This window comes from Hirundo rustica, chromosome 3 (genome assembly GCF_015227805.2).
Source record: "Hirundo rustica isolate bHirRus1 chromosome 3, bHirRus1.pri.v3, whole genome shotgun sequence".
Taxonomy (NCBI): Eukaryota; Metazoa; Chordata; class Aves; order Passeriformes; family Hirundinidae; genus Hirundo; species Hirundo rustica.
In genome coordinates this window covers 46,386,065-46,402,991 of record NC_053452.1, presented here as the reverse complement: position 1 = coordinate 46,402,991, position 16,927 = coordinate 46,386,065, and the positions used below count along the sequence as shown (strand labels likewise).

Below are 16,927 nucleotides of genomic sequence, written 5' to 3'. Positions count from 1 at the left end.
TTTCAAATTACTCTATCTGCTGCATATGTACCAGAGTTAGAGGAGGCTTAGATAAAATGTGTTAGATGAAGTAATTTTGATACTTGCACTATCAGATATGGAATCAGGTCTCAAAGTAATAATCATTTCAATATTAATGCCAAAGAATAAAAACTTACCACAAATACAATAATTTCTCTCTTTTCTGTGGGGTTAGAATCAGACCAATCAACTTGTCTTTGAGTTGCAGTGTGGCTTACTACAAATGAGTGCATACTAGCAAAATAGCAAGCATATTATTTGGGGTGGACTTCTGCAGCTAACTAGTATTAAATAAACCCAAAACAGAAAATACCACACAAGAGTCCAGCCAAAGGAACAATTAAACTTTGAATGGGCATTAAACATTCCTAATATTATTGACAGATTTGATTTTCCCCTTCTCCTTGACAGATTTGTGTAAATTACATCAAAGTAAGCAATGTTACAACTATCTTTTCCTCATTACATGATATGACAATTAAAACACTCAGTGGTACCTTAGAGTTAGATGTGGATTCCAAAAAGCAAAGCCTGTTGCCAAATCCTTCTGCAGCAAGACACAGTTTCTGTTGCTCCTTGTGAACAGTTGCAGTGCACTGCAGAACCACTTCATCATCCTACGAAAAAAAAAAAAAGGCAAAAAGAGAACGAGGGTTATGTTTCTGACCCAACAAAACCTAAGGAAGCTTTTAAAAAAATCATTGATAAATGCATGAACTGTTGTCCCTGAATGCAAGCAGAATCAAACCACAGCATATTTTTTTATTTTGATTTGTAACTGTGGGCAAATCAATTAAAATAATTATAATTACTGCATATGTGCAGTTTCTGTTTGCCTGTCCTGGTAATAAAGTCAGAGAAGGAGTTTTATTTTACCTACACACAAAGTACACAGGAATTAGTTTTTCTTTCATAGGTCAGTCATGCAATGCAAAGAAGCAGAAAAGCTTAAAATCACTTAATTGATGGGTACCATATACATTTGAATTAAATTGTTTGTGTATATACTGCACATATTCTAGCTAGTACAGCTTGCTTAGAAGGTTGCAAAGAAATAAGTAAACAAAAGAAAAATATTTTTCCTATCTTCAGAATAATTTTGTATATGTAGTTCATAACTCACTGGTTTTGAAGTAAGTGGAACAGTATAATGTGCAAATAAAGGATTTTTCTTCCAAAAAGCTAGTGCCTACTCACTGCTGCTCCTTGTAAAAGCTGTGGAGAGAACTACTCCACAGTTTCTAAACAGGAAGAGGCGTGGTGACTTGCTGAGACTTGCGAGTGAGGAAGACTTTGTGATAGAAGGTAATAAAGGAATGATGACTAAGCAGAGTGCTGAAGCTTATCAGAGAAAGTACTACCACTATCTTATATATGCTGAGTTTAATAAGACTTTTATGAACTTGCCAATTAAGTGTTCTGTGCTTATCCTAATGTGCAAGCATATAAAGAGAGGCAGGAAATACTCAAAATTAAAAGGCAAAATGAGTTATCGAGACAGCAGTCCCATAGTTCTGCTCAGTATTTCAGAAAAAGGACAATCTAGGAGAAACCAATGATATCTTGCACACAGGAAAGCAAAATTCCTTAGTCCTTAGTATGTATTAAATAAAATTTTACAGGACTAATTCCACATAGTAATAGTTAAAGATCTTATCAACAAGCCCCAAAAAACAGAGGCAGACCCTTATTTAGATCACAGTTCTTTTAAGTAACACGATCAGCAGCTGGAGATTCTCTGTAGAAATATGGTTCAAGTTAAAGAAAGAAAAATTTGTGGCAATGAGTCTATTTTCTAGGTAAGACTTTTCCATTTTAGAATAGAAAAACTAAAGCTCCGTATGCATTCTGCCAATTAATTTATGAGTTTCCGATAACAAGTTAATGATTATGAAGAGACCATTTTTAACACTGTAAATAAAATTTGATAAATTTTATTTAAATGAACTACAGGATGAAGCATGTAACTGGAAGCAGAACAGGCTGAGACTACAAAAATGCATGCATTAAAACAGGAATGTTTACCAAAAAGGAGTTTCTCATAGACAGCTTGCTATAGAGGGACATTCAGAAAAGTTCATCAAATTAAATAAGCTCCTAAATTTAAATGGAACTGAGTAACTTGAAGCCACCCATAAAGACTCATCCTGAATTAAGCTAGTTTTCATTTAGTTCTATTTACTTCACTCAAATGATTAAACTAGACTAAATTAAAGTGTATCTCAATCTGAAAAGAACAGGAGCTTACATAGGATTTAATCGGACACTAAAAAATTAAATTCCTGTTACCCTTTTTTAATTGTCCCCATATGGAAGAAGTAAGTGTAAGTAAAGCAATTTTCCTTGTATACCAGCAACAGTGCCCAAGCTGCAACTCACAGTCAATTTTAGAGGCAAAAAGTAATAACTGCTTCCAGTCAGGCATTAAATCCAAAAAACGTAATAGATGCATATGGTACTGGTGAAGTTCACACTGGAAAATCATAGCTAACAAAGAAAAATCCCTGAATGCCAGTATCAAGGATGGAAAAGAACACACATAGAGACCTAACAGCATTGCTGTGTACTATTTGTAAAAGTAACATCACCTATAAAAACCCAGAGCATTGGGGGAAGAGGGGCGGAGCAAGTGGTGTTGCATTTATTTTTCAAGCGCTACATTACTATCTCCTAATCTTAACTACACTTGATTCAAATAAAGTTTCTTTCCAAGTTAAAAACAGTGGTGTTAGACAGAAGCTATATAAATACGTCCTGCTTCTTCTTTCTCTTCCTAGCCCTTCTTCCTGAAGTAACCACCCAAGCAGAATGGAAATTTCAATAACCCTGTCACCACTGTGTTAGAGCTGTTTCCAAAAAGGGTTGCTAAAGAAGATCCTAACATCCTACCTCCACAGACAGAAGCAAACAACATAATAACGCTACTTTCTACTGAAGTAAACTACCAGGGTTTTTTTGTACTGCCACATCTTCTATCATTGTATGCTTGGTTTTTAGAGAAAAAAGTGTTCTATACATCTACAAAAATTATTCTATGCTGACAGCAGCAAAAATATAAGTTGGTTTGGGGCAAGTCCCTGACATACTTAATTTTAGTTAATGATCTAATGTATCTTACCCTTCCTTGCAAACCAATTAAGCTCAATTACCAAGCACACACGTATAACATAGATGCTGACTGTTGGAGGATTAAGAACAGGAATACAGCAACTATTAAATTTCCTGACACACAAACTTACTCAATTCATTTTGCAAACATTTTCCCCTTCTTTCCCTACGCAGTGTACAGGCTACATGGATTATTTTGTTACGTATTTGGCAAACAAAAAAAGACATTTTATTAATAAATGCTTACAAGTTCATGAAAATGAAACATCGTCACATATCCTTTTCCAAAGTCTGTTTCCAGGTTGGCAGGACATGTTCATTAAAATAAATCAAGTTTCAACTCTGTAAATATTTTCTTTGTTTTCTATGGAGATGGGCACAAGGAACGCTCTCTTAATTCAGGCCACGGAGTCACAGTGTTGCAGAACTTACTGTTCTAGCCCAGGCAGTGTTGAAACAACTGGCACATAAGGTTAAGTAAGATGTGATGCCATTGTCAGATCATGTGAAAGGTAATTACAGATAATGAGTGTCACACACACAGCATTCTAGGTTACTTTGCATTTCTGTGCCCATCATTATATAATTGTCTAATATAGGCTCCACATTAGATTCAGTCTTCAAACACTGACTTATGTTTTCAGAAGATTCTTACAGATTTTCAACTTAATTGTGTTGCAAAATTATATATAGATACATTATTCCATTACAATTCTTTAAAGCCGACTGCTAAGTGGGTAAACATCACAGCAATGTTCTTCTAAACCTGTTTTCAAATCAGCAAATGATATACAGTTCCAGTATCAGGAGAGCTAAAAATGCATAATTTCCTTATCTGAAGACACACTACCAAAGAGACCTTCACTGAAGGTCACTTTGCTCTTGTGTGAAGAACACTAACATAGGCATCATACTAAATGTCTATTAAAGAAAAATACCTTTCAGATGTTCTTATATCTTGAATTATGAGATGCCTCAAACTGGTTTATTCCCTCCTATTATCTTCTGATATTAGATCATCATAACTTTTCCTGTCAGATTAGAACTGATCAATGTAATTTATAGCTCAAACAGCTGTAACTCTAGCCTTCAAAAGTTAAGCAAATACATCAACTCTCTTCATACATGACTGAAAATTCAGAGGGGTATAGAGGCAATGTAAAGTTCCTGACAAGAATATTAGTGCCTTTTAAACATGTCTGCAAATATTGAATTATTTGATATCACAGTCAACTAAACACAGACAAACTTTTGAGAGTTCAAGTTCCAACTTCAAGCACGGGTTTTAATGCTAAAACGTAATCACTTGTACAAACTTTTTATCCACATGGAATATAAGCTCTTGGACAAACAGTGTTTTAAGACATGTAGAATGTATATAGCTGCACTGACAACACGAAGTGCACAGCCAAAAGAAGAAAACCTAGTCTTTTTTAAGTTCTAGGCCTTTTATAAGTTACAGTTATAGGCCTCTGTAATAGATCAAGGTAACAAGTTTTAATAAACAATAGTGTACCACAATAATTTTCAATTCAATCAGTTAATATATTCTTGATCTCATTAAAATAAACCGCAGTATCTACAGTCTGCAGTAACTAGCAACAGTATTTGCCTTGAAGTTCATATTCAAAACAACCACAACAGATAGAGATTATATAAAATTTCTTAGAGTCTTGAAGAAGCTTCAGTACAGTTTGGAAGAAAGGGCTGCAGCACAAACCAAAAGTCCCTGCACTCTTTTCCAATGCCAGATATTTCTGCTACTATTGTTTTGCTGGTTTAGAAACTAAATAAATTACTGAATGATTTAGCAGAAGACCCAGTGACTAAAAACAACCAACACTTGCCTTTAACAGCACTACAGCATTTTCTACAGCTAAAAATCACACCTAAAACCAAAATATTGCCATTAATAGCCATAAATTGGCAAACTGCATCCTTAGAACTGCACTCTGAAAGACCAGATTAATGAGGGAAGAGCAAGGGTTTGCTCTCAAGGTATATGACTGAAACAGTAAATTGTCAAGCTTCTTAATAGCATTTACTTTAATTTGCAGCAATTATTTGACTTCTCTATGAAATACATTCAGATCTCCTAAGATTATATGAAATACATATTTCCCAGTCAAGAAGAAAGGTTAGTTTCTTATGTCAAGATCTGGGCATGTTATGTTCCAACATGGATGTTTTGACTACGTGTATTTTTCCAAAAACACCAATTTCAAGTTACAACTGGACAAAAATACATATGTACATACATATGTATGGAGATGTAGACATGTTTTAGTCATATTGTTCACACATTTATTCATGCATATATTTCCTTGTAATAGTGTTACTGTGTCCTTTTAAACCCTGAAAATTGTTACCTCCCATGTAAAGTCAGTTCTGACTAATCTTTAACCTTCTCAATGTTAATTCTATTAAAGAACTACAAGTGTCTGGCAATTCCTACAGGTGGGCACATCTACAGTGCAATACCTCTTCAACATGGGTGTATCTGGGATTTAGAGGGTGAAGTACTTGCTGTGACATTTTCCTGGAAACCTGATAGTTGGTGGTTTGGTTGAGTTTTTTTTAAATATTCATCATGCTTGGTTTTATTTTATTTTTATTCTGCACACTGTAGTCCTTGAAACTTTTAATCATTTCATATATTTCTATGACTTCTGAATTCATTCATATCTGGTAATGGGTTAGTGGGGAGCCAAAAGATAAGAAAGATTGAATAATCTTTTTTTTTCTCCATTCTCCGAGAATGCAAAATATACTTTCCTACAGTATGTCGCTCTCCTGTTTTACAAACTATCCCATTACTACATCCAAGTGTTTTATTTTAACCACACAAGAAAAGAACAAAATTGGAAAAGCAAGCATACTCTTGCTACGATCCTCTGCAAGAAAAGGCGAAGATAAATAAAGTAGCAATATACTACAAGTAATACATTTATTTAGAAATATTGTATGTGCTTCAGCCCAAGGTGCTTAAACTCATCACATCATGACTATAATATTTGTATTTTCTTTCCATTTCATGACCAAAACAGGGAACCTTTTCCAAGTATTTTCCATGATTTTTATATTTTACATTTCAGATCTTTGCAGAGAATGCAACAAATAACATGAGTTATTACTAATTTAAATAATTTTCTGTGCTCTTCACAATCTGATTATACACAATTACCTCCCTTAGAGATATAATGCTGACTGTATGTTTCTACTGTGCCCTGACAATACCAGTTCTGAGACAGCGTAGAGAACAGCGTCACATTTACAATATTCAACATTCAAAGATTAAACTTGATAAGTTATGCTTGCACATTCAAATTCCTACTGCTATTTTATATGAAAAATTTGCAGTCAGTGGAATATCTCCTCAACTTCCACATGCTATAAATCAGGATCTAACGACAAACTTTAATATCTCAATTTTTAATGGGTCCCTCAAATGCCACACAGGCAGAGTTCTGCTTCACTGCATCTGATTTACTGTTCAGCGGTGCAACTGAATCATGCAATGGGAATGGGTGCCACGCACACTTTAATCCATTTTGTAGATTTACAAATAGAAGCTTAGCCAGTACAAACTGTTTCTGCTTGGAGAAGCTGTAGCATACTTCTTGACTTATAAACTTCACTTCAATGTCCCTTTGCCTTGTTGAGATAAAACTAGATTACAGAGTAGAATAAAGATTTGAAGGACCTGTGGGTCATCAAGCACAAGACTCATATAATTACAGTCAACCATATGCTAACAGGATAATAGGGTCCACAAATTAATTCCCTAAAATGACCCGAGACACCTGACCAGTGAAAAAAAAGAAAAATCAAAAATCAGATGAGACTTTTTTTATGACAGGCATCTGAGTTACATATACAATGTGCCTGAAGTCTTGACAGAAGCCCAACTACTACTACTAGTTGCCCCAGAGCCTTTTTCTGTGCTTTAGAAGGTAAAAAGCTACAAAGAAGTAACAAGTTAAGATGACGTTTTTCCTTCTCCAAGTCTCTGCAGATAACAAATGGAAATCTTGATGCACAAGATTTATGAAACACCACATACATAACACGCAATAACCATGATCTGCAGAGATTAAATAGCTTTTCGACAACCGTACAGAAGACAACAACAGAACACTCAGAGAGCTGCATTATTTAACTGTTAATTCTCTTCTTGACTGATCAGCCAGTGCTTTCAACAAACTACCAAATTTTAAATACCACTTTACGACAACAACTTTAGAGCTTCTTACATCTGAACACAAAGACTGTGACTGAAGTAAGAAAAGGCCAGAAACTTTTGATTACTCTATCTGAGCTCAAACCACAACCACACTATCTCCTTGGTTGCAGATCACCATTGCAAGAGTGCAGTTCAGCCATTTTGACCATTCATTTTGAATAAGGGAAGGACAGAGAGTAAAAAGACTGATGATACCTACTGCAAAACAGGAAAGATCCAGGAAAAGTGCTGGGATGCAGTCCACTTAGATTATGGAAAACCTGGCAATAGTGGTATTTTTGTCACTAAAACATGGAATAGAGGACAAGTAATACTGTTCCTCATTGCATTAACGAAATAAGCATTAGGCAGCCAGGGAAAAGTTTTCTGAAAATAAAACATTTTTACAGACCAGTTTAGAAGCTTCATCATTACAAGACTGCAAAAACTGCTCAAGAAAACGTCTTTCAGGATGGTTCATGCATAGCTGAATTATCTTAGGCTGAGAAGAAGAGAGATGATGCTTTTCTGGTCACACAATTTTAAATGGTCTGAACATATTTACTTGCACATGTTTTAGTTTTATCCTGTAGGAGGAGTAATTTCCTAAGAATTCAACCTTATTCCAATGGAATTCTCCTTTGAGAAAGAAAACCCCAGGCAGAACAGATGGAATTCCAAAGGACCAGATTAGCTGGTAGTTCTCAATTCAGTAGTACGAAGCCGTCTGCTAGTACAATAACCATGTTACCTCCTCCCTCCCCAAAACGTTCTAACTTAGTCATCAAAATAATTTGCAACATTACAGCTATGTGACTATGTCATGGCAATCTGCGGTGCTAAAGACACATGGCAGGGGGGGAAAAAAAAAGAAAAAAACCACAACCAAACAAACCTGAAGAAAATAACCTATGTTGAGTCACACAGATTCCTATTCTGCACTTGTCAGAAAAAGCCTTCACTAAAGAACAATGGTACAAAGAGCCTGTCAGAAAGCAAAAACTAAATACAAGGGAAAAAACTTGTTACATACCACATGGATAGTGTGACGCTATATGGGAAAGCAGAGTTTTATCTAGGAGTTGTGCTTCAACACTGCAGTGTCTCAGACACACTGCCCATCCCAGTCTGTGTTCCACAGCCACCCAAAGGAAATGAAGAGTGTGATCAGAAAGCAACAAACAAACAGAATGTACAGCTCCAGCACAACCAGGTAACAATGCATATTCTGTGAGCTGAGAAGTGCTCCATGGAAAAACAAGCATAGCACTGGCTTTGGTCTGGCTGGGCACTGCTGTGGCATTGTAGGTGACTGTAACCTTCAGCTGCACATGCTAGCCGCCTCCTCGAGCAAACTACTTTCTGCGGGTAGCAACTTGCACACAACACTGAAAGCAGATGTACAATATACATATAATCCAAATGCTTCCTCTTCCAGCTCTTTATTCCACCGAGTCATCATGAAACAGTCTCAAATTTGGTTTCAGCATTCATGTGCATGAGCTAACATGCTCTTGATTGACTTCTCCTAAAAATGTGTCTGCTAATGACCATACTTCCAAATTAGATGGTTCATCTTATTATTTCTCAGCAATTAGCTTCTGTGGTCCTACAATTTTTAAAAAAATGCCAAGTTCAGCTGTCAATGTCTAATAATAAATTTGTCTGTTACCATAGTTAGCAACGGCTAACTCTGCATCTGACACAGGTGACAGAGGAGTGGTGGAAAACATCTGCAATGAAGTGTAGCTACTAAATTAAACACAAACAGCTGGTGAGATGATTTCAGCTTAATAGCTTCAGCATTTCAAATTTATCTCTGATGAAATTCCACCTATTTTAGGAATTTGATAAAAATCTATTGCATTACATCCTCACTCACTAGTTCCAGGCTATGTCTATTCTGCACTCAAAGGTGTGATTACAGCATGGGAGATTTCTATGCCATATTCGATTTTCCTGGTGTGAATAACAGTAGCAGTAAAGACAGAGGTGAGAGCACGCTAGAAAAGGTGCCTAAAAGATTCTGCAGGCAAACACAAGATTATCTCTATTATCTGAGTCAGTCAGGAAGGTAGCAAACTGACTCTAACAAATATCTAACAAAGGACTTAATAGCCCCACAGCACTCAACAGCTAATAAATCCCAAGCCTCGCCAGTATCTGAAAATGCTGTATCTGAAAATAATCACTGAAGCATTTTAGTTTTACAACACTTTTCTAAGAAATACCTCATTAATCTCAACTGGAAAACAGAGGCACTTGTTAAAGCAAGTAATTTGTTCAAGGTCACAAAATACTGAGACTCAAACTGAACAAACAGACTTTTTTCTGTATATTCATATTAATGAGTTCCAGAGCAAGAAGGCTCTGGGAACACACCTCTGTCATGAACAAGGTCCTCTCACTCCAATTCAGACTGTGAAAACCTCCCCTCCCTCTAAATCATCACTTTCACGCAAGAATACATGAGAAAAGGTTCATCAGCTCCCAGTCTTGGATCTTGAGAGCAGTCTCAGGCAGCTAAGTTTGTAATATGACCATCTGCTTGAGTCTGCACATTCCATCCTAGTTCACTTTCTCTTCCCATCATCTTTTTTTCAGCAGTTTTTCTTGAATTGCTCCAATTCAGTTCTCTGACAAACTGGTATTTTACAGCAGCCCAATCAATCATGCGATTTTCCCCTCCAATTCCCAAACACTCACCTGTCACTATGTTTATTTTTGGAGCAAGGGGAAAGATTCATTCCCATCTTCATCTGTTTCAGCCATGTAATCCTGTCAATATTTCTCCCTGCTTTCATTCTGAAGCTGCTGTAATTTATGAGATTAATCCTTTCACTTCACACATTTACTATAAGATACCTCCTTGTTTCCGTAAGAAGTCTGCCACCTTTCTGAATTCTTCTTAGACTAAATCCATTTTAAAAAATTCTCTCAGACTACTGTTCACAACTCCCCCTCTGAGCATCTTTGATTTATGCCTCATTCTTTCCTGTAGACCATTAATAAAATCGTTAAGATGGGATGCGGTACCTTCCCACAAACATGTCAAAAAGTGCTATTGCCAATATTCAATCTCTGCCTAGCTTAAAATGCTACAAAAAGGCCATCACACAGGTGGAGCTGAACCATATTATGAAACCCCAAGCAATCATTAAACTGAAAACCCAGTTTCTAGACATCTTCACTATATAATCAAGTGCCAAAGAGATTGTAATTTTTTTTCCTTAATTGACTGTACCGTCAAAAAACGGACCAATACCCACTGTCTCCGAAGAGAGCTGCTGTTCAGCTTTTATCTCTTCTCAACCTGCCCCAACGTACCTATTTTGCATGGCACAAACTAAAAAAATGCAGCAGTCTTAAAGCACTACACTACAAACTTTACGTCTAAGAAACTATAATGCATAGATATCAGGAAATAAATGCCTTTTGTAGGGACAGTGCAGCTGACAGAAAGAACACAATTGACAGAAGTGGCAGGTGAATTTCACTCCCAGCTTCCATTTCACACCAAATTTCTCATTTGTCAAGTTACTCCCTTGTGGTTAAGACCTTTTTCACACTCATTGGCTGTATGTGTTTAGCCTTTAAAAAAAGACTCAGAAAAAGGACCCTGAAGAATAAGCACAGTGATAGGAAAATATATACAATACAATAAAGCAGCTGGAAGTCAGCTTGGTGGCCTTACCTGCAGGGCCCTGGGAAAAGGCAACAATGAACAAACAGGTCAGATGCCTGGTTCCACGGCTGCCTGTGGCCTGCAGTTGAGATATTCTTCCTCTGTTTATTCTTGCCCATTTCCATCAGGTTTGAACAGTACTCATACTTTGCAAAATTTTGCAATCTTGCTGCTCTTTTCAAGAAGTAGAGGGAAAAAGAGGGATAAATGGGGACTGATATATTGAAAGAGCAGTTATTAGTGATTTTGAGCACACCCAGTGATTCAAGTCAGAGCTACATATAGCAGGAGAACACCAGGTACAGACCACCATCCTCCCCTGAACATGGAACTCTCTTTATGAATTTAATTTTTAACTTCTTATCCATCTATCCCTGAAAAAACCCCCAAGGTATTTGCCTCTGGATTTCCAGATACCTCATAAAAATTCTCCTTCTCAGGCGTACTCTTCCAACTCCACCACTTTGAAAGTTCAGTTCCAAAAGCCTCTCTGGTATTTCCTCTCCCTCAATTCTAACGATGCACACACAGTTGGCCACACTGAGCAGCAGGAAGAAAGGCAGAGACTTTTGTTGGCTTTTCCACATAACCAGGTATGTCACTACAAGAAGGACAAAATGCCAAACAAAGGCAGCTGATCTTGACCACATTTAGAAATAAATCACCATACCTAGCATATTACAGTTTATATGTATACTGCGTGACAAAAATAAAACTATTTATATTTTGGAGAGGATGTTCTACCCATAATACCAGCTGCCAGTCAAGGCAGCAGCACTGGGATAGCCAAGGATGTGAAGCCTGCTAGACAAGGCTGAGAGGGTCCTTTTTTTCATTATCAGGCATTTTCAGTAATGGAACTACTTAGTAATGGTATTCAGCTTTACAAGGAATGTATTATCAGGAAAACATTCTTCCAGCCAGAAACTTCAGATCATATTGATAGTTCTGGTTAACTTTACCCCAATTTCGAATTACAGTAGTTAAGCTATATTTATTTTGCAACTTTAATCAAGTTGTATATCAAGCCACACCACTGGAGCCTGGTTTTTAGTGAACTCTGCTTCAAGAAAGATGTTCTGGTCAATAGTAATTGAGCATTTTATTTAACTTGCCAGCTCTTTCACCTCACTCTTATAATAACAACAAACTTGAAAAAAAAAAAATTTTGTTTTTAAAATTAAGTTTCAAACCAATGTAATATAATCCATAAAATTGTTCTGATATGTCCTAGGAAAAATATAATTAAAAACTCTTCATTTTATTTGAGACATCATGACAGACCATGATCACAGAGCTTACCTGGCAAGAGCTGGCCCAGAAAGCAGTCTCTAAACTATTTATGTCCCATTTACTCTGTATACTGTAAAAAAACCTCAGTGTGCATAAGGGCTGTAAAGTGACAGAAGTCTTTCCTAATAACAGTAGTAGAGATGCTACATGGTATCAACAAGATCTAATAGGCAAGGTGTGAAAAAATCCCAAAATATTTTGACAGGAGCAGAGTGCTCTAGCTACCCTCTGGGCTTGCTATTTCTGACATTAATAGGCAACCTGGCAACTCCCGAAATGCTGTGAAATAAGGGATGGGGTGGGGAAGCAGATCTGTGGCATCCTGAAATGGCACATCTCCAGCATCAATACCCTGAAAACTGAAACACCTGAACAGGTCTTATCTGCAGCATTCCCTCCTCAAGCATATTTTGTATTTTACACTGAAGCTGACAGGCAGGGTCTGCCAAAGGTCAGATTTCTGTGGCGGAATTTAGGTCCAGATCATCCATCTAGCCATGGATTTTAGTGAGCATAGGATATTGCTCTGTACTTTATCAAGTGCTGTAACTTGCTACAATTCAATCAGTGCTGGAGAGCATCATAGTATGACTCCTCTAAAGAAGGATACACTGTATATTTTGTAACAATCGCATTGCCATTCCATTTCCATTTTTTTGTTATAAACTGAAAAATAATTTTAGTATACAAAGACTAGAATATTCAGTAGTATAGGATTGATAATTTCCGCGTAAGAAATAAAAGCAGGTAGAAGACTTGGTTATTAAAGACTCTGTGCAGGTATTAACAGAATAGTAAGCAGATTCCCATGCATTCTTTGCTGATCCTGCCTTTCGAAATAGTAAAAAAAAAAAAAAAAAAAAGTTCCTAAAAGAATTTTTCTCTGTGCCCCAGTTTTCAGGGAAAGCAGTTACTTAATCATTTATCTTGAGTCCATGGTCTTCCTGTGGAGCTGAACAATTCATGGAAAAGCTGGAAGACTGAACTAACACACTGTAGACTGCTAACTTAGAAACATTAAGGAATTTTCAGGCACATAGGAAAATAGCTTCCTATCACCAGGTTCTCAAGCCAGCAGGTAACTCTTAACAGATTTTAATCAGCTGCAGTGACAGAAGGCTGCAGTGAACTGTGAGTCACAAAAATATGTTATTAAGCAGGTGCAAAAATACCTTTCAGGCTTCTGTACAATTTGCAATGTAACATTCAGAGACAGCTCGATTTTTAATTCCTGTTTATTCCCTTGAACAAACTTACCAGCTACAGTACACGAGCCAGTGAAATGGAAAATTATCACCAAGAATATTGAAACAGCAGGAGTAGGTTTCAGCTACTTCAACTCTAACTTTCTAATGCTTCAACACACAAAATTATGCACAAGGACAAACTTAAACACTATAAATCATAAGTTTATATTTGTGGATTTATATTTTGTTCTTTCATACATATAAATATATATAGTTTACATTACATGGGATAAATTATATGCTTCACTATGCTTCCAACTAGGATAAAGGGCAAAAAACCCAAACATCAACAAATTCTTGCCATGTCTGTTTATACAGTGGAAATAATGTTTCTGCATTACATTTTTTAAAAACCCTTACATTTTCCCAAACAAACAAATATTAAAAGTAGATTAATAATGGCTGAAAGGAAAATTGCTCAAATACTGATTTCATGATCATATGCTGAACTCCATTTTTTTTCCATTTTTCTTTAGAAAAAGAAATTCTGTCATTGTTTCCACTGTACTTTAAGAGTACTGGGACAGCAAAAAAAACAGATTATGTTATCATAGGAGCTGCATCTGATATACTAGAAGGCCTTCCAGAATATGTGAGAATTGCTACTAAAGACAATAGAAAAATCAACATTTTTATTTCCATTATGAGGCTCTATGTATAGCCTGTTTTTCACAGGCTGCTCTTTATCAAGCACCATACTTGCTAAAAAGCACACTACTAGTTGTAAATCAGATATCTGAGAAATAGAAACTGAATGGATTCAGTATAATGGTTTCTTTCATGGGCATTTTTTCCTCTATTTTTCTTCATATGTTACAGGACTAAAGAGCTGTGTTGGAATATTTTTAGATTTTAGTTCTTAATGTAAGATATGTCTAAATCACAGAATACAATGTAATAACTCATATTTATTACCAAGAATTTAACTTTTCATTACCATTTTTCTTCATTCATTCATTTCAACTGATGTTTTAACATTTACTGTTAAAACAAAGGCATAACCCACATTTCATGGAAGTTTTCATATTGCCTTGAACACAGTACATTCATGTAAGTTCATTTTGGGTCACAGTTATATTTCAATGCTTGTCCTGTAATTGCAGTATTTATTTAAACAATTTTTAAGTATGGCAGCAGAACTACGCTGATCATCATCAGTGTTCCAAAGAGACTAAGAACCACAAGCCCTTATATGCTTCTTTACTGAGTCCATCTGCCTCACTGAGCCCCTTGAAACACTTCAGACTAGGATGAACCACCCTTTAAGCACCTAAAATTCACTCAGCTACATCTGTCACTCAGAACTACTCAGCTTCCTTTGCAGCAGATGGCAGGAGATCAGTTTGCCAGAAAGCGAGACACCTTGTGAAACGGGGACTAAAGAGAGCCCTGATAAACCACCCTCTGCAGGTATCTACTCCTCTCCTTGGACTCTTTGAACTATGAGATTAGGCTGGGGTGACCAACATTCAGGTGTTCCAGCTTAAGCCAGGTGAATCCCAGCCTAAGTGTACCTACAGTTGCCTGTCCAATAAGAGGCTACAGGAAAACTTTCTCCTTCAGAAGACTCATGTTTTCAGTGAAGAGGCAGTATGAAAACTAATTCAAAAGAGCTAAAGGCATCAAATGTCAAGAAATTTAGACAAGCTTTGCACAGCTATTGAAATTACAGCTGTGTAACTGTATAATAACAACAAATAGCACAGAGTGAACTTTCTTCACATTCTTTCACTGCCCAGTGCCACAACCAAATCAAGACCAGGCAAAGAATACCTAGCTTATTAATTTCAACCTGAATCACACGCAAATCTGGATATCCAAAAGAAACTGTCAGTCATTTAGTCCATCCCTACTCACAACCCCTAAGTCCCGGGTCACAAGGTCGGTTTCTCCCCAGTTTTGGCATTAACTTACAAACATGCACAAAGCAGCCTTCAGCCCCCAAACAGCTAAGGGGTGGCCACAGTCAACATGACAGCAACATGAATAAATCCTGGGGCAACTCAGGATTTACAGACCTCAACTAGCACGAACTGTGAGCCAGCCAAATCCCCAGTGTTCTGTCAGCTGCTCCAAAACATTTAGATGAACCAGGAAAAGCATATGAAAATTCTGTAAAATATAAATTTTGTGAGACTTTGGCAGTCCAGCTTCCACAATACTGCTTGTCCCAAGATGAGAAGTGGAACTGCTACAGTCAGGCTTTAGGCATCTATGTCCAAGCTAGTGCCATTAGGAAAGAAACTAATGTCAAGGAGAGAAAAAAAAAAAAAAAAAAAAAAAAAAAAAAAAAAAAAAAAAAAAAAAAAAAAAAAATTAACTGAATAGCTGGCTTAAGTCCTGCTGTGCTGCTCATGTTAAGTCAGCATTACCAGTTGTCCCCATGTCCAATTTTTATGGGCAGGCATAAGATAATAGAACTAAAGTACAGGTCAACAATCACAAATTCTCTCACTAAGTACCACAGTAGAAAAGGATATTCAATAAAAGCTGGCAAGCCTGAGGCATGACAGAGCATGCTAGTAGGATTACAGCCTACAGACCATGGAACAAAAATTATGTATGCATACATACATATACACACATTCACATATACCATTAGCAAATCAGTATTACTGGCAGTTAAAGCTTAAAATTCAAGCTTTCTGCTTTGACTTGGCTTCCAGCTCCCAATAATTCATCTTAAGTAGTGGTAAGACATAAAATTTTGTCTTATCCCCACATGCTGTCATAAATTTTAAGAATATTAATGGCTAGGTAGAGGTTTTCTTGACCCTTGTCTTACAGGCCATCCATCTCAATACTGCAGATATTAAAAAAAAAAAAAAAAAAAAAAAAAAAAAAAAAAAAATCTTTGGAAAGAAAGATATATAGACAAGGGCAAATAACTTGAACCACAAACTTTACTTACACAAATGCAGCTTCAATACCGTCCTCCTTTCAGGTTCATCCTAAAGCCCATATTTACTATTGAACTAGAAAAATTGTGAAAATTAAAGGAAAGTGAAGCTTTCCGGATGAAATCATACAGACATCTTTGTGCCTTACCACCAGAAAACACTTCAGCATGCAGGAATTAAATCAATTTAAAGCAGTAGATCACTAGCACAGCATAGACAACCCTACAGAGCAACCACTGGCCTTAATGTCCCAGAAGGGAAATGCTGCTACAGTTGCCCAAGTAACTACAAGTTAATTGACAAGATACTTTTCTGCTATGGACAACACAAATTCATGAAATATGGAACAAAATTTTGATATCATCATACATTGTTTATTGCAGCTGATGACTCAAAACTGTAGGTTTTGCATTTGAATTGTTCTAAAAGGGGTTATTTTTTTCCCCTGACA

At 36.5% G+C, this 16,927-nt stretch overlaps 1 protein-coding gene across 4 annotated transcripts in view; it reads right to left on the bottom strand.

Moving 5' to 3' along the window:
- Positions 1-16,927, bottom strand: part of RYR2 (ryanodine receptor 2) — a 384,235-nt gene that overhangs the window by 289,124 nt on the left and 78,184 nt on the right. For all 4 annotated transcript variants that reach the window (XM_058419591.1, XM_040059776.2, XM_058419590.1 and 1 more), the window contains one exon: positions 519-638. In XM_058419591.1, the coding sequence (XP_058275574.1) occupies positions 519-638 (120 nt within the window). The remainder of the gene's footprint in view (positions 1-518; positions 639-16,927) is intronic.